This window comes from Dreissena polymorpha, chromosome 13 (genome assembly GCF_020536995.1).
Source record: "Dreissena polymorpha isolate Duluth1 chromosome 13, UMN_Dpol_1.0, whole genome shotgun sequence".
NCBI lineage: Eukaryota > Metazoa > Mollusca > Bivalvia > Myida > Dreissenidae > Dreissena > Dreissena polymorpha.
Window position 1 is genome coordinate 56,351,726 of NC_068367.1, and position 25,086 is coordinate 56,376,811.

The 25,086-nt window shown below is 36.3% G+C and overlaps 3 protein-coding genes across 11 annotated transcripts in view; all 3 read left to right on the forward strand.

Moving 5' to 3' along the window:
* The window catches only part of LOC127856225 (SRC kinase signaling inhibitor 1-like), a 250,653-nt gene that overhangs the window by 112,100 nt on the left and 113,467 nt on the right, over positions 1 to 25,086 (forward strand). The window lies entirely within an intron of this gene.
* LOC127856228 (zinc finger protein 492-like) lies at positions 1,250 to 20,659 on the forward strand. Its single transcript, XM_052392320.1, has 2 exons — positions 1,250 to 3,456; positions 18,796 to 20,659. Exon 1 carries the CDS (start codon positions 1,507 to 1,509, stop codon positions 3,445 to 3,447), a length of 1,941 nt encoding a protein of 646 aa, XP_052248280.1. The 5' UTR covers positions 1,250 to 1,506; the 3' UTR covers positions 3,448 to 3,456; positions 18,796 to 20,659.
* On the forward strand, positions 16,976 to 18,807 carry LOC127856231 (zinc finger protein 724-like). Its single transcript, XM_052392325.1, has one exon. The coding sequence runs from the start codon at positions 17,464 to 17,466 to the stop codon at positions 18,784 to 18,786; it is 1,323 nt and encodes a 440-aa protein (XP_052248285.1). The 5' UTR covers positions 16,976 to 17,463; the 3' UTR covers positions 18,787 to 18,807.

Genomic DNA, 25,086 nt, shown 5'->3' on the forward strand with positions numbered 1-25,086 from the left:
TACAAATTTGGACATAGCTAAACATTGCATTGCCAATTCAATATATTGAGCATTTAAGGCATGGTCAGGACCTTTCTACACGTAAGTGGATTGGGGCCGGGGCCCTCAAGGGGGAAATTTCACATCGTTTAGGGGAATTTCAGATGATCTTTTCACAAACCATTCAACGCTTAAAATTGCTATTTAATATTTTAAAGGTTGATAGCACGATACCAGCTAGCAACATAGGTATAAAAGTTAAAAAAAAACAAAAACATTTTGGAAGTGGGAATTTTTAGCTGAAATAGGGGAATAAAGTATACTATTTTAAGTTGGAAATGGGGCCGAATTTCGGCCCCTAAAACAGTCAAACAAGGGCCCTGATTGTGCCTAGGCCAAGGCCAACCTTAATCATGAAAAAATCAGGGAAGCTCGATTTTGGGGTTCGAGAGTTCTATTTATCCTAATGAAAGACTCCGCGGAGAAACCAAACATAGAAACCAAACATGAACGAAATTTGTCGAAACATGAAAAAAAAAAAAATTGAAATGTAACAGGAAAGTGCATTTATCAGGAGGCGCCAGTAAATGATAAAAGTTAACAAAACTGGAACAAAATAACTCCTACAGCAAACTATTGTTCTTGCTCAAATTACAAAAGAAAAAGTAGTTTATTTTTCATTTTTTGGACATGTTGACTTTGTCACAGTATCAAATTCGTAAATATATTGATACGACCAATGAGAAAGCAGTTAACATATATCGGTTCCGTTTCAGACTGTTAGTATATATAAACGAGTACTAAATATCTCGTCATCGTCATGAAAATTTGCGGATTTGTTTTTCTTTTTTTTCTGAATTTGAGCCGGCCTAAATAACATTTAAGGTAGTCAAATCGGCCACCAGCCGCCTCCTTATGACAACGCTGCACAAGATGATGTTTGATATGTAATGTACTAAATATGATACATAAGATATTCTGCTATATTTGGATATGTGACTGATATACATTACTTGAGATTTAGTATTGTTAATACCGGTATATACTTTCAGGATGAGTATAAACACACTTATGAAATTATCTTGAGAGGTTCGTTACTTATACATACCGTCAAGAACAGAACCTACCCCTTTAACGTTTGCAGATTACTATTTCTTTAATAACATTGAACTTTACTAGTATTCCGACATCGTAACATTAGTTTGCTTTTAGATTAATTCCTTTTATGGTAAATAAATTGTGCACAAAATTTCTCTATCCTGTAGGTGTAAAGAGATGAAATATGGACAATGACTGAAACCTTAACCTTGAAAGGGATTCAACCTGCGAAAAATATTAATCCATCCACCAAATGAACCTACAGTGGGAGAGTGTTACTTTTTGACAGGTTTCCATTGGACAGGCTAACAAAACAGACAGTTATTTTCCTACCAGTAGTTCAGGAAATGGTCCTGTACTTCTGAATATGTTGTCTATGAATCCTGCTGAGCAGTGTCTGTTCATTGAAATTCATCTGTGCCTGGAAATATGAATGCTGACTATTCCAATGCTGCAAAGACAATGGTCCCCCTTTTAATAAAACCAGCTAAGAGGAAATTGGACAAAACATGTGACCAAGTGAGCGCTAAGAGAATGAAAAAAGCCAAGACACTTGAGAAGGACAAGACTGAAAACCTTCTTCCAGAGAGGAACCTAGCAAGCTGTATGAAGCTAGAACCTTCAGATAATGACCACTTTCTGTACTGTGGAGAATGCAACAAAGAGTTTGAAGGGGACTGCCCTGTCCATGGACCATACAACTTCATACAGGACAAAGAGGTGCCAGAAGGGGACCCCTATAGAGCTGATCATACTCTTCCAGATGACCTTGAAATTAAAACCTCAAAATTATTTGGACCTGGTCTTGGGGTATTTTCAAAAGTTAGACTAGAGTCCAGGATCATGTTTGGACCGTATAGGGGCGATACCATCTCTGACAACCATAAATCAGGATATTGCTGGCAGATCTATAAGGAAGGCAAAGCGAGCCACTGTGTGGATGCCCAGAACAAGGCCACCTCTAACTGGATGAGATACATTAACTGTGCAATGACAGAGGCAGATCAGAACCTTGTAGCGTTTCAGTACAAAGGAGGCATCTATTACTGCACATTCAAGCCAGTTTCACCAGAAGAAGAACTGCTTGTCTATTACGGAGATGAATACGCCAGAAAACTTGGCATCAACAGAGACAAGAACTTGCTCTTCAGACCTAAATATGTCAATGGAGAAGAAAGTGACATTTTACAAACTGTCATGGAAAAGCACTTAAAAAATGCAAAATTACAGAAGAAGAACATAGAAAACAAGGATGAAAAGGAGTACAATGGTGAGATGTGGAATAATATTAGTAATAACAGAAGTCACTTGAAGACACACATGAGGATACATGCTGGAGAGAAACTGTACAAGTGTGGGGTGTGTGGTTATGAATGTAACCAGAGTTGTAACTTAAAGAAACACATGAGGATACATACAGGAGAGAAACCATACAAGTGTGAGGTGTGTGGTTTTGAATGTAACCAGGGTGGTTCCTTGAAGTCACACATGAGGATACATACAGGAGAGAAACCGTACAAGTGTGAGGTGTGTGGTTATGCATTTAAGGGGAGTAATGCCTTGAAGAGTCACTTGGAGAGACACATCAGGATACATACTGGAGAGAGAGAATACAATTGTGGGGTATGTGGTTATGTGTATAACCATAGCAGTGCCTTAAAGAGACACATGAGGATTCATACAGGAGAGACAGAGTACAAGTGTGAGTTGTGTGGTTATGCATGTAACCGGAGTTATACCTTGAAGACGCACATGAGGACACATACAGGAGAGAAACCGTACAAGTGTGAGGTGTGTGGTTTTACATTTAAACAGAGTAGTCACATGAAGACACACATGAAGACACATGCAGAAGAAAGACTGTATAAGTGTGAGGTGTGTGGTTATACATGTAAACTGAGTGGTAACTTAAAGACTCACATGATGATACATGCAGAAGAGAGACTGTACAAGTGTGGGGTGTGTGGTTATGAATGTAACCTGAGTAGTCACATGAAGACACACATGAGGATACATACAGGAGAGAAACCCTACAAGTGTGAGGTGTGTGGAAATACATTCAACCAGAGTGGTCACTTGAAGGGACATATGAGGATACATACAGGAGAGGGACTGTCCAAGTGTGTGGTGTGTGGTAAGGCATTTACCCACAGTAGTCATTTGAAGAGACACATGAGGATACATACAGAAGAGAGAAAGTTTAAGTGTGATGTTTGTGGTTTTGCATGTAATGGGAGCAATAACTTGAAGACACACATGAGGATACATACAGGAGAGAGACACTACAAGTGTGAGGTGTGTGGTTATGCATTTAATCATAAGGGATCCTTGAAGAGACATATGAGAATTCATTCAGACAATAGACAATAAATATGTTAGGTACATTCTTACGCGTGTTACACGAGTAACATCTTGGAAAGACACATGGGGATACACACAGAAGAGAGATTGTACACATATTGAGTGTTATGCATTTCACCAGAGTGGTACCTTGAAGACACACATGAGGATATATACAGGAAAGATAGTACAAGTGTGAGGTGTGTGGTTATATATTCAACCAGAGTACTAACTTGAAGAGATACGTGAGGATACATACAGGAGAGAGACTGTACAAGTTTGAGGTACAGTGTATGTGGTAATACATGTAACAAGAGAGATTACTTGAAGAGACACTTGATGATACATACAAGAGAGAGGCTGTACAAGCTTGAGGTTATGCATTTACCCAGAGAGAGGCATATTAGGACACATTCAGACAAGAGACTATAAATCCGTGAGGTGTGTGCTTATGCGTGTAACACGTAATTCCCATGTGTGTGTAACACGAACACACAAATGGGAATACATTTCATGAGAGAGAGCACAAGTGTGAGGTGTGTGGTTTACCAGAGTGTTAACTGTTTTCTCCATCAAGTTGGTATGATACTGCAGATGATTGGGGTTTTAGATGCTATGTAGCAACTCACAAAGTGAAATATATTTAACATAAATATATATAGAATAAAGCTTTACTTAGTGACGCTTGACTTACTGATTTTCTGAGTGATACATATCGATTTCATTAAACGTTGTAAGACAACTTTTATTATAAATTATCTTAAATTTAACTAAGAAATAAAGACTGTGTGTCATTACTGTCTAATCTAAGGACTATTGTTATTATTGATGTTAGACATAGAACTTGTAAACACTAAAATAATGATGACTTTGTGAGTTGCTTTTCGCATCTGTCAAACTATAGACTGCATCTCAAACACAATTCATCAGCAACAGCATCTCAATCAGCAATGGCTTAATTACAAATAGTGTTTGCATATTGGAAAATTGTAATTAAAACTTCATACAGACGGGATATATTCAGGAATTAAGTGCACTAAGTTTTGTTAACCATCTTACTCTTGTTTCATCTTGTTGACAATTATATGTTGAATATGCATTCCATGACTTGTGTTGTTCTATTGTTCTCTTGTCAGTGTGCTTGTATATATTTTATAATTCTGATATTCTTGGTTTTGTTGAGCTTAATCTTTAAAAATTTGCAGATATGTTAAAGCAAGCTAACATTAAAGATAATGTAAAATGAACAAAGGTTTGCACTTGTCAGTTTCATTTTAAAGCTAGTTCTGAAAATAAAAGTATTATACATGTTCACTCCCTTTGCTGTTTTATTAAAATAATTTTTAGCTCACCTGATTGCTCAGGTGAGCTATTGTGACCGGTCTTTGTCCGTCGTCCGTCCGTCCGTCTTCTGTCCGTCCATCCACATTTGTTCGTAAACACTTAAGAGGCCACATTTATTTCCAATCTTTATGAAACTTGGTCAGAAGATTTGTCTTAATGAAATCTCGGTCGAGTTCGAAACTGGGTCGTGCTGAGTCAAAAACTAGGTCACTAGGTCAAAAAAAGAAAAAAACTTGTAAACACTGTAGAAGTCACATTTCATGCCCAATCTTCGTGTAATTTTGTCAAAATGTTTGTCTTAATAATTTGTTGGTTGAGTTCAAAAGTGGTTCCGGTCCGTTGAAAATTAATACATGGCCGCCAGTGGGCGGGGCAGTTTTCCTTATTTGGCTATAGAGAAACCTTGTAAACACTCTAGATGTCACAATTTTTGCCCAATCATCATGAAAGTAGGTCAAAACATTGGTTTTATTGATATCTCGAACGAGTTCGAAAATGGTCCAGGTCGGTGAAAAAACATGGCTGCCAGTAGGCGGGGCATTTTTCTCTATATGTATATAGTGAAAACATGTGAACACTCGAGAAGTCACATTTTTGGCCCAATTTTCATGAAATTTGGTCAGAACATTTGTTTCCTTAATATGAGAGTTGAGTTTGAAAATGGTTCCGGTCAGTTGAATAACATGGCTGCCGGGAGGGGGAGCAGTTTTCTCTTATTTATATATAGTAAAAAAAGCTTGTGAACACTCTAGAAGTCACATTTTTTTCCCAATCATCATGAAACTTGGTGAAAATATTGGTTTTATATATATCTCAGATGAGTTCTCAAATGGTCCCGATCGGTCAAAAAACATGGCTGCCAAGGGGGGTGGGGCAGTTTTCCTTATGGGACTTGAGAGAAACCTTGTGATCGAACACTATAGAAGTCATATTTTTGCCTAATCATGAAACAAAAGCCATGGCTGCCAAGGGGGGTGGGGCAGTTTTCCTTATGTGACTTGAGAAAAACCTTGTGATCAAACACTATAGAAGTCATATTTTTTGCCTAATCATCATGAAACTTGGTCAATACATTGGTTTTATTGATTTCTCGGACAAGTTGGAAAATTGCTAAGATCAGTGAAACACACTCTTTAGCTCACCCGTCCACATTTGGTTTGTAAACACTCTAGCATTCACATTTCTCAAGCATTCTTTATCAAAGTTGCTGAAAGATCTCAGTCAAGTTTGATAATGAGCACAATCACATAATTAATGCCATAATTATTGCCTTTAGATTGTCCAAATTTTCATTATACTATACAAAATCCTTGTAAACACTCTAGAGGTCACAATATTGTTTCAGATTTTATGAATCTTGGTCATAATATTCATTTTTGTAAGCAAAGTTTGATGTTTGGTAAGGGGGGTCAACTCAAAATATAGGTCACCAGGTCAAATCTTACAAAAACAAAAACACAACATACGCCAGAGTTTTGGTTCAATAATGATGAAACTTGACCAGGATGTTTGTCTGGACAATATCTAGGTCAAGTTTGACGTTTGGTAAAGATTGAATCAACCGACTCCTCTCAGGTGAGCGAACTAGGGCCATCCTGGCCCTCTTGTTACAAAAGCCAGAATGGATGATGTGTCCAGTTTGTGTGAAAATATATCTTAATTACACTGTTTCCTGAGTTACCTCATGGGACTCCATCATATTGCCTCAACATTGTGCTAAAACCCAGTTTTGAGTGATGTTGATGTACATTAACTGATTGAATTGACATTTTTATTGCTGACACAAGGACAATTTCAAGTTAGGAGTCCACTGTTTTAAATACTGATTATTGAAATGATTAGATGATGAAGTTAAAAAATCTTGATTGTGTGTTTTTCTGGAGTTTATCGCAAAGGTCTGTGGTAGCTGATCAAGTGCTGTGAAATGTTAGGATGGGATTTGATTCAAAATGCTATCTAGTGAACTGTTTTTGTAGTAGACAGCATTCATTTTGTCCATATGCATTGGGATTCATAAAAAAAACAGTAACCTGAAAAAAATCATAGAAAAAGAATGATTTTATTATTAATACAATGAGATTAAAGAAAAGATTATGCACGTCATATGACATGGAGATTAAAGGGGCACTTGTATTTAAGCATCATGATGTTCAAAAGGTATGGTTGTTATTATCCCCAGCCACATGTGGAGGGATATTGTTTTGGCGTTGTCCGTCCATCCTTCTGTCAGTCTTTCCGTCCGTGCGTCAGGCACTTTTGTGTCCGGAGCCTTATCTTGGAAGTTCTTTGGCGGTTTCATTGAAACTTGGTATGAGTATATATATGGATAAGAGGATGATGCACGCCAAATGGCATTGTACACCATCTGTTAATAACGGAGTTATAGCCCTTTGTATCTTGACAAAATGCTTTTTTGAGTGTCAAATATATCACTTTTGTGTCCAGAAGCATATTTGGTGGGGGGGATATCAATTCAACGAATTTGCTTGTTACTTGTTGCAATTGTATCAGAGGTATTATAATTAGAAATTTAAAATCTTCATATTTACTATTGTATAAAGTGCATACATTTCAGATCAAATCAGAATTCTTTGATAACTATTTATGCACTGCTTATGCATTTGAGCTGTCTTTAAATGAAAACCAATCATGTGAGGTCTAGAAAGTATTGTTCAAATACAATTTTGAATGAAAGGTTTTGTTATTGATGTCAAATTAAAGTCATATAGAAGATGTTTTCTTTGTTTACATGTACGAATAATAAATACAAACTTAATTAGATAATATATTCCTTATTAATGCACAATTTGGCATCGCTCAAATTATGCTTTTGTGCAGAGTCAAAAATGTGTTTGTTTTCTAGCAATTTTTTCTTGAAAGGGATGCAACTCAGTTCTTCATTATCTTCAGATAATTTCAATTTTATAAATCTAATATCAAGGTAACTAGGAAATATTATTGCCCAGATCACAGTTTGTGCAAGTACCGGGTATTTGAATTTGTTTGAGTCTTTCAACTTGCCATGTTTCATCCAAATGATTCCCAAAATCTTGTTGACTAAATATTTTCTGCTAGTTTTGGGCATATCAGTTGAATGCTTTCACAATCCTAAGGGTTTTAAAAGATATTTTTCTTTACACATACAGGTGTCTGGAACCATAATGGATAATTACTCTGTTTGCCAGTTACAATAGGTAGGTGCAAACATGTGGAAATACTTGTTAATTTACTGGAAGAAAGATAAACATAATTAACAAGTGATTGTCTGCCTGATTAACCATCAGAATGGTCGGTATTGTAAAATGGTTTATTTTGTCATTACAATTCACTGTGGCTTTCTTCTTGTAGTAAGTTTTTGGTAAAAATGTCATGACTAAGAAAGCCAGGTGTGGGTTTGAAATATTGGTCCGTCTCTTTAAACGTGTCCTTCAGTATTGAAAAACAAACGAGAAAAAAGAGCTTTGCTTTATGTTATTATAATTTGTTGATGTGTTTAAGCATTATAAGAAGCATCATATATGTTTTCTGAAACGGAGTGAACTAATTGGAAGCTTGCATCCGTCAAACAACACACACTACATATTCTCTTTTTAACATGTGAGGTAAAAGGAATTGTTGGCTGCACAGCAAAAAAAGTACAACTTTACATGCCGAAAATGAAAGTGGATGAAAGAATGTAATCGCATTAAAAATCAATATTATTTATAACCTGATGTATGAACTGTAAGAAAACTTCCTAAGTTTCAAGTACTTAAGAAATTATATAATGAAATTATAACAGCTTATTTATCAGTGTTAAGGTATTTAATATTGTTACATAATTGCTATTCCCAGACAATCAAATATGGGTGCTTTGTAAATTAAAAACCATTGTATTAAAATTTGAGACCATTGTATTAGAATTTGACAGTTGCATTAAGTATGGTCATTCACTACAGGTACTTCCTCTGGTTAAAACTGTCACCTCAGGCCAGTTGAAAACAATGCACATAAAAGTAGACCGGTCAATCTCTACTGCCGAAATTCCCTTTGGCAATCATTAATTATATGTTCATTGGACTCATCAGATTGTCATGTTGACACCTGAGCCTCAGGTGACCTGGAAGAAAACTTAGTATGTAAGGACGTGATAGATCATCTGGGAGCAAAAGAAATATCTGCTCATATACATTGTGACTTCTGCTGTCCTTGTTCCTCTTCAGGTAAGACATTTTATTTAACTATTATTTTCTGTTAAGTTAAATTACATGTTACTATAGTTTAAAGTGATAAATGATTATTTCCTATTTGGCAATTTTATGGAATTGAAGAAATTTAGACTTATGGAAAGTAATTTGTGCGCATTATCTTATATATTTATTTCTAAGTTAACTAACTAAAAGATAAACAATTGAAAATATTTAATTATTTCTGATCATTGAAGTAACCTTTTTTTATTAAAACTTATGTATATTATGAATAGTTTATTTTTATATTAATTCCTTTTATGATAAATAAATTGTGCAATAATTTTACTATTTGCCTTCATATACAGCACAACTTGGATTCCATCCTGTAGGCGTAAAGATAACAAAAATGGACCATTGACTGAAACCTTTACATTCCAAAAGATTCAACCTGCGAAAAATATGAATCCTTCCACCAAATGAACCTACAGTGGGAGAGTGTTGCTTTTGGACAGGTTTCCATTGGACAGGCTAACAAAACAGACAGTTATTTTCCTACCAGTAGTTCAGGAAATGGTCCTTTACTTCTGAATATGTTGGCTATGAATCCTGCTGAACAGTGTCAGTTCATTGAAAGACATGCAAAAGTGCTTGGAAATATGAATGCTGACTACACTGCAACTCCAATATATCGCGGTTGAAGGGGTCCAAAGATCGCGACCGTGATATATCCGGCGCGCGATATAAATTGTCAGTTTATGTATGCATGTATATGTATACATTAGCATCATTATGCAATCTCAAAACACGCTATTTACCAACCTTATTCAAGTTTTTGTTATATCCATATGTCATTAATTGGTATAACACAAAACATTATTCCATGTGAGTATTTTCAAATGCGTATAATTAAATTTTTAATCCGAAAAACATTGCCGAGTTTTATTGTTCAAGAAAGCATGCACAAATTAGACCCATGTACAAAATGACGTCATTCATTTCTCATGAAAAGCATGCACAGCATGGGGTTTAATAGTAGAGCATTGTGACTAACTGATCTATATTGTATACTGTATCTAACGCACACAGATTGTTGAGATAGGTCAGTATTGACTTGTGACATTTACTGTTATAATTGTGTACACCTTCATGTGTGCACTGGTGCGTTTCGGCAGTTCAAAGCAAATTCAATAGAAAATTGTAACACCCGAAATGACCTGTCATGTTTGACAAATGGGTCTTTTGTTTATCGCAGTACACAGGTGTTAATGTGATGTACAATGTAAGCAAACAATCTGGTCAAAACTGGATTATGACTGTTGGATTAAAGTTGGTGAAAAAAAGGGAAAAATACTTGCTTGAAACGGATTTTAATGCATCAAATTCTCAGATAAAAACATTTTATTTAAGGATTATGCTCGTCAGATTTTTGGGAGCCATAGCCGATTCGCGATATATTGGACAACGCGATATAACGGACCGTGATATATTGGAGTTGCAGTGTATTCAAATGTGGAGACAATTCCACCCCACCGACTGAGTCCGTCTGCTGTTTCAAAGGAAGCTGTTGACCGACTTTTGTTGGGACGCTGGTATGCCATGCCCTCTGAGAATGATGATGTTGATACAGTCCAAGGAAGTGATGACATGGCAGTCAGAAATATTCCGCTCAGTCTCTCAGACAAAACTGGTCTGATGTTTGATCCTGGAAGTGTAAATAAACAATGTGAAATCTCAATTTTCAAAGGAAACTCATCAGTTCTTTCAACACCAACATTAAATGCGGCTGGTATTATAATTGATAATAGAAATTTTTTAGATTCTCATAATGTTGCCTTTTTGAATCCCAAGGTATTGGGTATTAAATCAGTTCTCTCCACTTTGGACACAAACACATTGCATGGCAGTGGACCTCATGGGGATATTTATATCCCAAATTGGGGGATCATGACATCGGTTGTTTCCCCAACAGTTCCTTTAGTTGACAGGCAGACTTTCAATTCTGGCCAGGACGCAACAACCTATCTACCAAGCCTTTCACCGCAGAGTTCACAGCCCCAATACTACCAGCAACAACAACCACAACTGGTAACCACAGCAAAAAGCCAGCAAGGTGTGTTTGAAGAAATACAGGATTTAGGTGATCAAATCCTGGAGGAACACAAGTTGAAGGCTTTAAACGAGTTGCAACTTTGCCAAATTGGTAGTCAAAAAGTTATGTTAGATTTTGAAAATGAGCAGATTATGCCAAGTTTACCATATTCTGCTACTGGATTGACTCCTGACCATAATTTTGTTTTTAAACATGGGGCAAATGATTTGAGCACTTCGCCAGTTCAGGTTTTACCTTCAATAACTGGCAGTCCAGTGACAGCTGCCAGTACTGAATCTACTGATGCTAGTGGTAAAAGAGATTGTGGTGATAAATCAATTAAAAAGGTCTTTCCTACAAATCAGTCCATTGGTTTGTCAAGTGATGTAACATACAGTTTGGACCAAAAAAATAAAATATTACCAGTGAATGATCCTCATGTTCCAATGCCTTTAATCAGCTGTGATTTAAACATAGATCTATCACAAGACATTACTGAAAGTCAGACCAATGAAATCCCTTTGTCAATGAGTTATACCAATTTTAATTTGGCAGAAGTTTCAGTGATATCCGATGAAGTGAATTCAAATCTGGCAGCTGAGTCTGGTGAATGTTCTTCTGATGACTTTGAAGAGATATTTATTGAAAGAAACCAAAAGAAAAGCAAGAGCTATCATCAAACTCTTTTGGCACCAAAGAGGGATTGTGGTCAAGGCTCATCCAGAGGCTTAGCCAAGCCTAGGTTTGCTGAAAAAACAATGGTCCCCCTTGTTCTAAAACCAGCTAAGAGGAAATTGGACAAAGCGGGTGACCAAGTAAGTGCTAAGAGAAAGAAAAAAGCCAAGACACTTGAAAAGGACAAGACTGAATACCTTCTTCCAGAGAGCAACCTAGCAAGCTGTATGAACCTTGAACCTTCAGATAATGACCACTTTCTGTACTGTGGAGAATGCAACAAAGAGTTTGAAGGGGACTGTCCTGTGCATGGACCATATAACTTCATAAAGGGCAAAGAGGTGCCAGAAGGGGACCCCTGTAGAGCTGATCATACTCTTCCAGATGACCTTGAAATTAAAACCTCAAAGATATTTGGAGCTGGTCTTGGAGTATTTTCAAAAGTTAGACTAGAGTCCAGGATCATGTTTGGACCGTATAGGGGCGATACCATCTCTGACAACCATAAATCAGGATATTGCTGGCAGATCTATAAGGAAGGCAAAGCGAGCCACTGTGTGGATGCCCAGAACAAGGCCACCTCTAACTGGATGAGATGCATTAACTGTGCAATGACAGAGGCAGATCAGAACCTTGTAGCGTTTCAGTACAAAGGAGGCATCTATTACTGCACATTCAAGCCAGTTTCACCAGAAGAAGAACTGCTTGTCTATTACGGAGATGAATACGCCAGAAAACTTGGCATCAACAGAGACAAGAACTTGCTCTTCAGACCTAAATATGTCAATGGAGAAAAAAGTGACATTTTACAAACTGTCATGGAAAAGCACTTAAAAAATGCAAAATTACAGAAGAAGAACATAGAAAACAAGGATGAAAAGGAGTACAATGGTGAGATGTGGAATAATATTAGTAATAACAGAAGTCACTTGAAGACACAAATGAGGATACATGCTGGAGAGAAACTGTACAAGTGTGGGGTGTGCAGTTATGAATGTAACCAGAGTGGTAGCTTAAAGTCACACATGAGGATACATACAGGAGAGAAACCATACAAGTGTGAGGTGTGTGGTTTTGAATGTAGCCAAGGTGGTTCCTTGAAGAGACACATGAGGATACATACAGGAGATAAACCGTACAAGTGTGAGGTGTGTGGTTATACATTCAACCAGAGTAGTCACATGAAGACACACATGAAGATACATGCAGAAGGGAGACTGTATAAGTGTGAGGTGTGCGGTTATACATGTAAACAGAGTAGTTCCTTGAAGAGACACATGAGGATACATGCTGGAGAGAGACTGTACAAGTGTGAGGTGTGTGGTTATGAATCTAACCGGAGTTTTACCTTGAAGACACACATGATGATACATACAGGAGAGAAACCGTACAAGTGTGAGGTGTGTGGTTATACATGTAAACAGAGTAGTCACATGAAGACTCACATGAAAATACATTCAGAAGAGAGACCGTTCAAGTGTGAGGTGTGTGGTTATACATGTAAACTGCGTAGTTCCTTGAAAACTCACATGAGGATACATTCAGAAGAGAGAGTGTACGAGTGTGGGATGTGTTGTTATACATGTAAACTAAGTAGTAACATGAAGACACACATGATGATACATACAGAAGAGAAACTGTACAAGTGTGAGGTGTGTGGTTATGAATTTAACCAGAGTACTAACTTGAAGAGACACATGAGGATACATACAGGAGAGAGAGTACAAGAGTGATGTGTGTGGTTATGAATTTAACCACAGTACAAACTTGAAGAGGCACATGAGGATACATACAGGAGAGAGACTGTACAAGTGTGAGGTGTGTAGTATGCATTTACCCAGACGGAGTCCTTGAAGAGACACATGAGGATACATGCAGACTAGAGACTATAAATCTTTTAGGTGTGTACTTATGAGTGTAACACGGGTAATACCTTGAAAATACACATGAGGATACATTCTGGAGCTGTACACATATTGGAGCTATACACATATTGTGTGGTTATGCATGTAACCAGAGAGGGAACTTTAAGACACATATGAGCATGCAAACATGAGAGAGAGCACAAGTGCGGGGTGTGTGGTTATGCATGTTACCAGAGTGTTACCTGTATTTTCCATCAAACTGTTATGCTACTGCAGATGATTGGTGTGTAAGATGTTGTTAGTAGTTTGGAAGACACGCAAAAGCAACTTACAAAGTTAGTTAAAGTAAACACTTAAATAAAATCATGACTTTGTGAGTATATTTTGGAAAATAATATGTAAACATGTCTTTTTGTTAGGAATCTTTGTTTTTCAAACCCCTAACTGAGTTATTACCCTTGAAAAAGCATAACAGATCTCATTCAGCAATGGCCTCATTATAAATAGTGTTTGCATATTGGATAATTGTAATTAAGACTTCATACAGACGGGACATATGCATGAGTTAGGTGCACTTGTTAACCATCTTACTCTTGTTTCATCTTGTTGACAATTATTATAGGTTGAATATGCGTTCCATGTTTTTTGTTCTATTGTTTTCTTGACAGTGTGCTTTTATATATTTTATAATTCTGATATTCTTGGTTGTCATGAAGTACCCATAAAACATATGCAGACATGTTAAAGCAAGTTGACATTCAATATAATGTATAATAAACAAAGGTTTGCACTTGTCACTTTCATTTTACAGCTAGTTCTGAAAATAAAAAGTATTAGACATGTTCAATCCTTTTGTTGTTGAATTAAAAAAAATATTGCAAAAGCCCAAACGGATTATGTGTCCAGTTTGTGTGAAAATATATCTCAATTGCATCACACTGTATCCTGAATTACCTCGAGGAACTCCAGTGTAAATTGCCTCAAAATTTTGAGTGATGGTGATGTACATTCACAGAGTGAATTGATTTTCTTATTGCAGTTGCTATTAGTGGTCCACTGTTTTCAATTCTGTGTATTAAAATGGTTTAATGAATAACTTGTTCATCAAGTTCACAAACTGTTTTTTTTCACATATGTACATAAATGTAGACCTGTCAATCTCTACTGCCAAAACTCCCTTTGGCAATAATTAATGCTAATTATATGTTCTTAAAAATTAATTGGGCTTCTTATGTCAGATTATCATGTTGACACCTGGGAGAAAACTTAGTATTTAAGGACGTATTAAATCATTTGGGAGCAAAAGAAATATCTGCTTGAATACATTGTGGCATCTGCTGTCCTTGTTTTTCTTCAGGTAGGACATTTTATGTAACTATTATTTTCAGTTAAGTAAAATAACATTTTAGTATAGTTTTAAGTGATAATTGATTTATTTCCTTTTTGGCAATTTTAGACTTATGCAATGCAATTTGTGCACATTCTCTTATGTATTTATTTGTAAGGTAAATAAAAAAATAAACAATGGAAAATATTTCATTATTTCTGTTTATTGATGTTACTCTCTTTATGAAAACTTATGTATGTTATTAGTAGTTTATTTTTAGATAAATTTCTTTTATGAAAAATAAATTGTGCAATAAATTTGCCTACATATACAGCACAAAATGGCTCTATCCTGTAGGTGTAAAGACAACAAAAATTGACCATGACTGAAACTTTTACATTCAAAGCAATTCAACCTGGGAGAAATATCAATCCCTCCAGCAAATGAATCTTCAGTGGAAAAGTGTTGCTTTGGACAGGTTTTCATTGGACAGGCTAAGAAAACAGACAGTTATTTTCCAACCAGAAGTTCAGAAAATGGTTCTGTACTTCTGAATATGTTGGCTATGAATCCTGCTGAGCAGTGTCTGTTCATTAAAAGCCATGCATCTGTGCCTGAAAATATGAATGCTGACTATTCAAATGTGGAGACAATCCCACCCTAGCGACTAAGTCCGTCTAATGTTTCAAAGGAAGCTGATGACCAACTTTTGTTGGGAAGCTGGTATGACCTGCCCTCTGAGAATGATAATGTTGATACAATCCAAGGAAGTTATGACATGGCAGTTAGAAATGTTCTTCTCAAAATTGTCTCAGAATAAGCTGGTCTTATGTTTGACGTTGGAAGTGTTGATGAATAATCTGAAAAATCTCTCTTTTAATTTGAAACTCATCAGTTATTTCAACACCAACATTAAATACTGCTGGTAGTATAAACATAGGCATACATGCCATAATTTTTTAGACCAATTCCAGGACATTGAGTTAAATTGTTCGGGACTTTTGCCGATTTTCCGGGACATGTATAAAATGTAGTGATATTTATAGACATATGCATTTTTGGTACGTTTTTTTTTTGTTTCGCATCGTTAATTGCAAAAGTTCGAAAGCCTATCCGAAAAACACTTGATCTATTAACGTCAAATTAAACATTACTACTTCCGTGACTAGATACAAGCCACGTGTTTTCAGTGTAAGCGTTCTAAACATAGATGGTGACGTCACTGCGTTATTGTTATTAAGACCGGTGTGTAACGCGTAGTTGTTGATACGCCTTTATTCATTTATAACATTTAAATAATAAAAAATACAACAATACAGTACCGTTAGATCGTCAACTCAAATCAATTCACAATACATACAACCAATCACAATAAAACAAATACAACACAACAGTACCGGTAGATCGTCAACTTAAAATCCGCACAGTCACACATTAGTTACACACTTGTTTCGCTGACAAGACAATAATAAACCTAGTGAGGATGACGTTTTTATATGCTTACTTTTTTACTCAACTTCTTTGTCGGTTAAACATGCGAGCATAAACTGCTTTTAATTTTTTACTCAGCGATGTTGGACTTCAGATGTGTGAACAACTATCCTTTGCCCTTACGCAGCGGGAAATAATGACGTAGTAGATTAAAGTCAATTAACAACCACATTAAACAATGCCGCCTTTTCGGTTTGACCGCGAACGTGAGACAATCGATATGATAACAGGACCCCTGTTAATTAATCGATTTTGACAAGTAGCATAGTCTGCCTATTCGGGTAGGCATTGTCATGGAGACGCTGCAGATATATACAGATTCGAGGTACAGTTAAGATAAGGTACATGTATATATGGATTTTGTAAATTCCGGGACATTTGACAGATTTCCGTGACAGCGGGACAAGTTCTTCATTTCCGGGACGTATGGCATGTATGGTATAAATAATAAAAGACAATTTTTGGATTCTCATAATGTTGCCTTTTTGTATCCAAAGGTAATGGATGTTAAATCAGTTCACTCCACTTTGGACACGGACACATTGCATACAGGGGGCTTCATGGGGATATTTATATCCCGAATTAAGGGATTGTGCCATCTGTTGTCTCCCCTACATGTCCTTTAGTTGACAGGCCGACTTCCAGTTGTGGTCAGGATGCAACACATTCCTCTGCCAAGCCTTTCACCTCAAAATTCACAGCCCTAATTCTACCAGCAACAACAGCCACAACTGATAACCACAACAAAGAGCCTGCAAGGTGTGTTTGATAAAATACAAGATGTTGGTGATCAAATCCTGGAGGAACACAGGTTGAGGGCTGTAAACAAGTTGCAACTTAGCAAAATAGGTTCTCAAGAAGTTTTGTTAGATTTTGAAAACAAGCAGATTATGTTAAGTTTACCACATTCTGCAACTTGTCCCTTATTCTGCATTCGAAAATGAGGCAAAAGCTGTGAGCACTTCACTTGTTCAGGTTTTACCTACTTACGTAAATCTTTCAATTACAGGCAGTTTAGTGACAGCTACCAGTTCTGAATCTGCTGATGATATAGATGAAAGGGATTGTGGTGATAAATCCATTATAATGGACTTTCCTACAAATCAGTCCAGTGGTTTGTTTAGTGATGTCGCATACAGTATGGACAAAGAAACACATTTAAATCTCATATCCATTAACACAAAGCTCAACAGTATTTCAAATGTTGAACATAATAAAAGTGACATTTTACAAACTGTTACAGAGAAGCAATTAACAAATGCAATATTACAGAAGAAGAACATAGAAAACACAAATGAAAAGGAGTACAATGGTGAGGTGTTGAATTATACTAGTAATAGCAGTAATAGCAGTAATCACATGAAGAAACACATGAGGAAACATGCAGGAAAGTGTTGGGTGTGTGGTTATGAATGTAACCAGAGTTGTAACTTAAAGAAACACATGAGGATACATACAGGAGAGAAACCATACAAGTGTGAGGTGTGTGGTTTTGAATGTAACCAGGGTGGTTCCTTGAAGTCACACATGAGGATACATACAGGAGAGAAACCGTACAAGTGTGAGGTGTGTGGTTATGCATTTAAGGGGAGTAATGCCTTGAAGAGTCACTTGGAGAGACACATCAGGATACATACTGGAGAGAGAGAATACAAGTGTGGGGTATGTGGTTATGTGTATAACCATAGCAGTGCCTTGAAGAGACACATGAGGATTCATACAGGAGAGACAGAGTACAAGTGTGAGTTGTGTGGTTATGCATGTAACCGGAGTTATACCTTGAAGACGCACATGAGGACACATACAGGAGAGAAACCGTACAAGTGTGAGGTGTGTGGTTTTACATTTAAACAGAGTTGTCACATGAAGACACACATGAAGACACATGCAGAAGAAAGACTGTATAAGTGTGAGGTGTGTGGTTATACATGTAAACTGAGTGGTAACTTAAAGACTCACATGATGATACATGCAGAAGAGAGACTGTACAAGTGTGGGGTGTGTGGTTATGAATGTAACCTGAGTAGTCACATGAAGACACACATGAGGATACATACAGGAGAGAAACCATACAAATGTGAGGTGTGTGGAAATACATTCAACCAGAGTGGTCACTTGAAGGGACATATGAGGATACATACAGGAGAGGGACTGTCCAATTGTGTGGTGTGTGGTAAGGCATTTACCCACAGTAGTCATTTGAAGAGACACATGAGGATACATACAGAAGAGAGAAAGTTTAAGTGTGATGTTTGTGGTTTTGCATGTAATGGGAGCAATAACTTGAAGACACACATGAGGATACATACAGGAGAGAGACTGTACAAGTGTGAGGTGTGTGGTTATGCATTTAATCATAAGAGATCCTTGAAGAGACATATGAGAATTCATGCAGACAATAGACAATAAATATGTTAGGTACATTCTTATGTGTGCTACACAAGTAACATCTTGGAAAGACACATGGGGATACACACAGAAGAGAGATTGTACACATATTGAGTGTTATGCATTTCACCAGAATGGTACCTTGAAGACACACATGAGGATATATACAGGAAAGATAGTACAAGTGTGAGGTGTGTGGTTATATATTCAACCAGAGTACAAACTTGAAGAGGCACGTGAGGATACATACAGGAGAGAGACTGTACAAGTTTGAGGTATGTGGTAATACATGTAACAAGAGAGATTACTTGAAGAGACACTTGATGATACATAAAAGAGAGAGACTGTACAAGCTTGAGGTTATGCATTTACCCAGAGAGAGACATATTAGGACACATGCAGACAAGAGACTATAAATCTGTGAGGTGTGTGCTTATGCGTGTAACACGTAATTCCCATGTGTGTGTAACACGAACACACACATGGGAATACATTTCATGAGAGAGAGCACAAGTGTGAGGTGTGTGGTTTACCAGAGTGTTAACTGTTTTCTCCATCAAGTTGGTATGATACTGCAGATGATTGGGGTTTTAGATGCTATGTAGCAACTCACAAAGTGAAATATATTTAACATAAATATATATAGAATAAAGCTTTACATAGTGACGCTTGACTTACTGATTTTCTGAGTGATAAATATAAATTTCATTTAACGTTGCAAGACAACTTTTATTATAAATGGTCTTAAATTTATTTAAGACATTAAGACTGTGTGTCATTATTGTCAGACGGGATATATTCACTTTTTAACCATCTTATTCTTCTTTCATCTTGTTGACAGTTAAATGTTGAATATGCATTCCATGTTTTTTGTTGTTCTATTGTTCTCTTGTCAGTGTGCTTGTATATATTTTATAATTCTGATTTTCTTGGTTTTGTTGACGTACATCTTTATTTTTACATTTTTATTGCAGACACAAGGACAATTTCAAGTTAGGAGTCCACTGTTTTAAATACTGAGTATTGAAATGATAAGATGATGAAGTAAAAAATGTTTGATTGTGTGTTTTTCTGGAGTTTATCGCAAAGGTCTGTGATAGCTGATCAAGTACTGTCAAATGTTAGGATGGGATTTGATTCAAAATGCTATCTGGTGAACTGTTTTTGTAGTAGACAACATTCAGTTTGTCCATATGCATAGGGATTAATTAAACAAGAGGGCCAAGATGGCCCTAGTTCGCTCACCTGAGAAGAGTCGGTTCATTAAATCTTTACCAAACGTCAAACTTGACTTATATTTGTCCAGACAAACATCCTGGTAAATTTTCATCATTATTGAACCAAAACTCTGGCGTATGGAGTGTTTTTGTTTTTGTAAGATTTGACCTGGTTACCTATATTTTGAGACGACCCCCCTTACCAAACATCAAACTTTGCTTATAACAAGGGCTGTTTGTAAAACATGCATGCCCCCCATATGGGCTGTCAGTTGTAGTGGCAGCCATTGTGTGAATAATTTTTTTGTCACTGTGACCTTGACCTTTGAACTAGTGACCTGAAAATCAATAGGGGTCATCTGCGAGTCATGATCAATGTACCAATGAAGTTTCATGATTCTAGGCCTAATAATTCATGAGTTATCATCAGGAAACCATTTTACTGTTTTGAGTCACTGTGACCTTAACCTTTGACCTAGTGACCTGAAAATTAATAGGGGTCATCAGCCAGTCCTGATCAATGTACCTATGAAGTTTCATGATCCTATGTGTAAGCATTCTTGAGTTATCATCCGGACACCATTTTACAATTTCAAGTCACTGTGACCTTGACCTTTGACCTAGTGACCTGAAAATCAATAGGGGTCATCTGTCAGTTATGATCAATGTACCTATGAAGTTTCATGATACTAGGCGTAAGCATTCTTGAGTTATCATCCGGAAACCAGTTTACTATTGCCACTCACTGTGACATTGACCTTTGACCTAGTGACCTGAATAGGGGTCATCTGCCAGTTATGATCAATGTACCTATGAAGTTTCATGATCCTAGGCCTCAGCGCTCTTTGAGTTATTATCCGGAAACCATCTGGTGGACGGACTGACAGATATACCGACCGACATGTGCAAAACAATAAACAATAAAAAAAATTAAAAATATTATGACCAAGATTCATAAAATCTGAAACAAAATTGTAACAAGGACACACACAAACTACAATGTATTATTATGAAAACATTAATAGTCAAAGGGGAGTAACTACTGTTAAACTTAAATGCAATATTTAGAAGAGTTGTCTCCCATGTTACATGACCTTAATTCATGATTGTTTACAAGCCTTTTTATTATATAAATATAAGGAAAACTGCCTCGTACCCCTGGCAACCATGTTTTTCAACGGACCGGAACCATTTTCGAACTTAACTCACGTATCTAGGAAACAAAAGTTCTGACCAAATTTCATGACTATTGGAACAAAACTGACTTCACATGTTTTCACTATATACATATAAAGAAAAATGCCCCGCCCACTTGCGGCCATGTTTTTTCACTGATCTGGACCATTTTCGAACTCATCCGAGATATCAATAAAACGAATGTTTTGACCAACTTTCATGATGATTGGGCAAAAATTGTGACTTCAAGAGTGTTTACAAGGTTTCTCTAACGCCATATAGGGAAAACTGCAACTATATACATATAGAGAAAAATGCCCCGCCCACTGGCGGCCATGTTTTTTCACCGATCTGGACCATTTTCGAACTTGTCTGAAATATCAATAAAACCAATAATGATTTTACCAACTTTCATGATGATTGGGCAAAAAATGTGACTTCTAGGGTGTTTACAAGGTTTCTCTATCGCCATATTAGGAAAACTGCCCCGCCCACTGGCGGCCATGTTTTTCAACGGACCGTAACCACTTTTGAACTCAACCAAGATATCATCAAGACAAACACTTTAACAAAGTAACATGAAGATTGGGCATGAAATGTGACTTCTAAAGTGTTTACAAGGTTTTTCTTTTTTTTTACCTAGTGACCTAGTTTTTGACCCAGCAAGACCCAATTTCAAACTCGACCGAGATTTCATTGGGACAAAGCTTTTTACCAAGTTTCATGAAGATCGGACAAGAAATGTGGCCTCTCGAGTGTTTACGAGCAAATGTTAAAGGACAGACAAAGACCGGTCACAAAAGCTCACCTGAGCAATCAGGTGAGCTAAAAAAACACAGTAACCTGAAAAAAATCATAGAAAAAGTATGATTTTATTATTAATACAATGAGATTAAAGAAAAGATTATGCACATCATATGACATGGAGATTAGAGGGGCACTTGTATTAAAACATCTTGTTCAAAAGGTAAAGTTGTTATTATCCCCCGCCATAGGTGGAAGGATATTGATTTGGCGTTGTCCGTCCATCAGTCTTTCTGTCCGTCCGTCCGGCACTTTTGTGTCCGGAGCCTTATCTTGGAAGTGCTTTGAAACTTGGTATGAGTATATATATGGATAAGAGGATGATGCACGCCAAGTGGCATTGTACACCATCTGTTAATAATGGAGTTATGGCCCTTTGTATCTTAAAAAAATGCTTTTTTGAGTGTCAAATATATCACTTTTGTGTCCAGAAGCATATTGGCGTGGGATATCAATTCAATGAATTTGCTTGTTACTTGTTGCAATTGTATCAGAGGTATTATAATTAGAAATTTAAAATCTTCATATTTACTATTGAACAAAGTGGATAAATTTCAGATCAACTCAGAATTCTTTGATAACAAGTTATGCACTGTTTATGCATTTGAGCTGTCTTTAAATGAAAACCGATCATGTGAGGTCTAGAAAGTATTGTTCAAATACAATTTTGAATGAAAGGTTTTGTAATTGATGTCAAATTAAAGTCATATAGAAGATGTTTTCTTTGTTTACATGTACGAATAATAAATACAATCTTAATTAGATAATATATTCCTTATTAATGCACAATTTGGCATCTCTCAAATTATGCTTTTGTACAGAGTATAAAATGTGTTTGTTTTCTAGCAATTTTTACTTGAAAGGGATGCAACTCTGTTCTTCATTATCTTCAGATAATTTCAATTTTAAACATCTAATATCAAGGTAACTAGGAAATATTATTGCCCAGATCACAGTTTGTGCAAGTACCGGGTATTTGAATTTGTTTGAGTCTTTCAACTTGCCATGTTTCATCCAAATGATTCCCAAAATCTTGTTGACTCAATATTTTCTGTTAGTTTTGGGCATATAAGTTGAATGCTTTCACAATCCTAAGGGCTTTAACCCTTTGCATGCTGGGAAATTTGTCGTCTGCTAAAATCTCGTCTGCTGAATTTCTAAAATTAGCATTTTCTTTGATTTTTTTCAAAGAATACTATCAGAATAGCAAACAGTTTGGATCCTGATGAAAAATCATCTGGATCCAAACTGTTTGCAAAGGCCTTTAAAATTCGGTTCCCGCACTGAAAGGGTTAAAAGATATTTTTCTTTACACATGCAGGTGTCTGGAACCATAATGGATGATTACTCTGTTTGCCAGATACAATAGGTAGGTGCAAACATGTGGAAATACTTGTTAATTTACTGGAAGAAAGATGAACATAATAAACAAGTGATTGTCTGCCTGATTAACCATCAGAATGGTCGGTATTGTAAAATGGTTTATTTTGTTATTTCAATTCACTGTGGCTTTCTTCTTGTAGTAAGTTTTTGGTAAAAATGTCATGACTAAGAAAGCCAGGTGTGGGTTTGAAATATTGGTCCGTCCCTTTAAACGTGTCCTTCAGTATTGAAAAACAAACGAGAAAAAAGAGCTTTGCTTTATGTTATTATAATTTGTTGATGTGTTTAAACATTATAAGAAGCAACAAATATGTTTTCTGAAATGGAGTGAACTAATTGGAAGCTTGCATCTGTCAAACAACACACACTACATATTCTCTTTTTAACATGTGAAGTAAAAGGAATTGTTGGCTGCACAGCAAAAAAAGTACAACTTTACATGCCGAAAATGAAAGTGGATAAAAGAATGTAATCCCATTAAAAATCAATATTATTTATAACCTGATGTATGAACTGTATGAAAACTTCATAAGTTTCAAGTACTTAAGAAATTATATAATGAAATTATAACAGCTTCATTTTACATTGCGTATTTAATATTGTTACATAATTACTACTCCCAGACAATCAAATATGGGTGCTTTGTATATTAAAGACAATTGTATTAAAATTTGAGACCATTGTATTAGAATTTGACAGTTGCATTAAGTATGGTCATTCACTACAGGTACTTTCTCTGGTTAAAACTGTCACCTCAGGCCAGTTGAAAACAATGTACATAAAAGTAGACCGGTCAATCTCTACTGCCGAAATTCCCTTTGGCAATCATTAATTATATGTTGATCGGACTGCTCATATCAGATTGTCATGTTGACACCTGAGCCTCAGTTTACCTGGGAGAAAACTTAGTATGTAAGGACGTGTTAGATCATCTGGGAGCAAAAGAAATATCTGCTCATATACATTGTGACTTCTGCTGTCCTTGTTCCTCTTCAGGTAAGACATTTTATTTAACTATTATTTTCTGTTAAGTTAAATTACATGTTACTATAGTTTAAAGTGATAAATGATTATTTCCTATTTGGCAATTTTATGGAATTGAAGAAATTTAGACTTATGGAAAGTAATTTGTGCGCATTATCTTATATATTTATTTCTAAGTTAACTAACTAAAAGATAAACAATTGAAAATATTTAATTATTTCTGATCATTGAAGTAACCTTTTTTTATTAAAACTTATGTATATTATGAATAGTTTATTTTTATATTAATTCCTTTTATGATAAATAAATTGTGCAATAATTTTACTATTTGCCTTCATATACAGCACAACTTGGATTCCATCCTGTAGGCGTAAAGATAACAAAAATGGACCATTGACTGAAACCTTTACGTTCCAAGGGATTCAACCTGCGAAAAATATGAATCCTTCCACCAAATGAACCTACAGTGGGAGAGTGTTGCTTTTGGACAGGCTAACAAAACAGACAGTTATTTTCCTACCAGTAGTTCAGGAAATGGTTCTGTACTTCTGAATATGTTGTCTATGAAACCTGCTGAGCAGTGTCTGTTCATTGAAAGCAATTCATCTGTGCTTGGAAATATGAATGCTGACTATTCAAATGTGGAGACAATTCCACCCCACCGACTGAGTCCGTCTGCTGTTTCAAAGGAAGCTGTTGACCGACTTTTGTTGGGACGCTGGTATGCCATGCCCTCTGAGAATGATGATGTTGATAC

Excerpts from the sequence above, each read along its gene's own strand:
- LOC127856228 (XM_052392320.1), top strand. The coding sequence starts at position 1,507 with ATGAATGCTGACTATTCCAATGCTGCAAAGACAATGGTCCCCCTTTTA.
- LOC127856231 (XM_052392325.1), top strand. The coding sequence starts at position 17,464 with ATGGACTTTCCTACAAATCAGTCCAGTGGTTTGTTTAGTGATGTCGCA.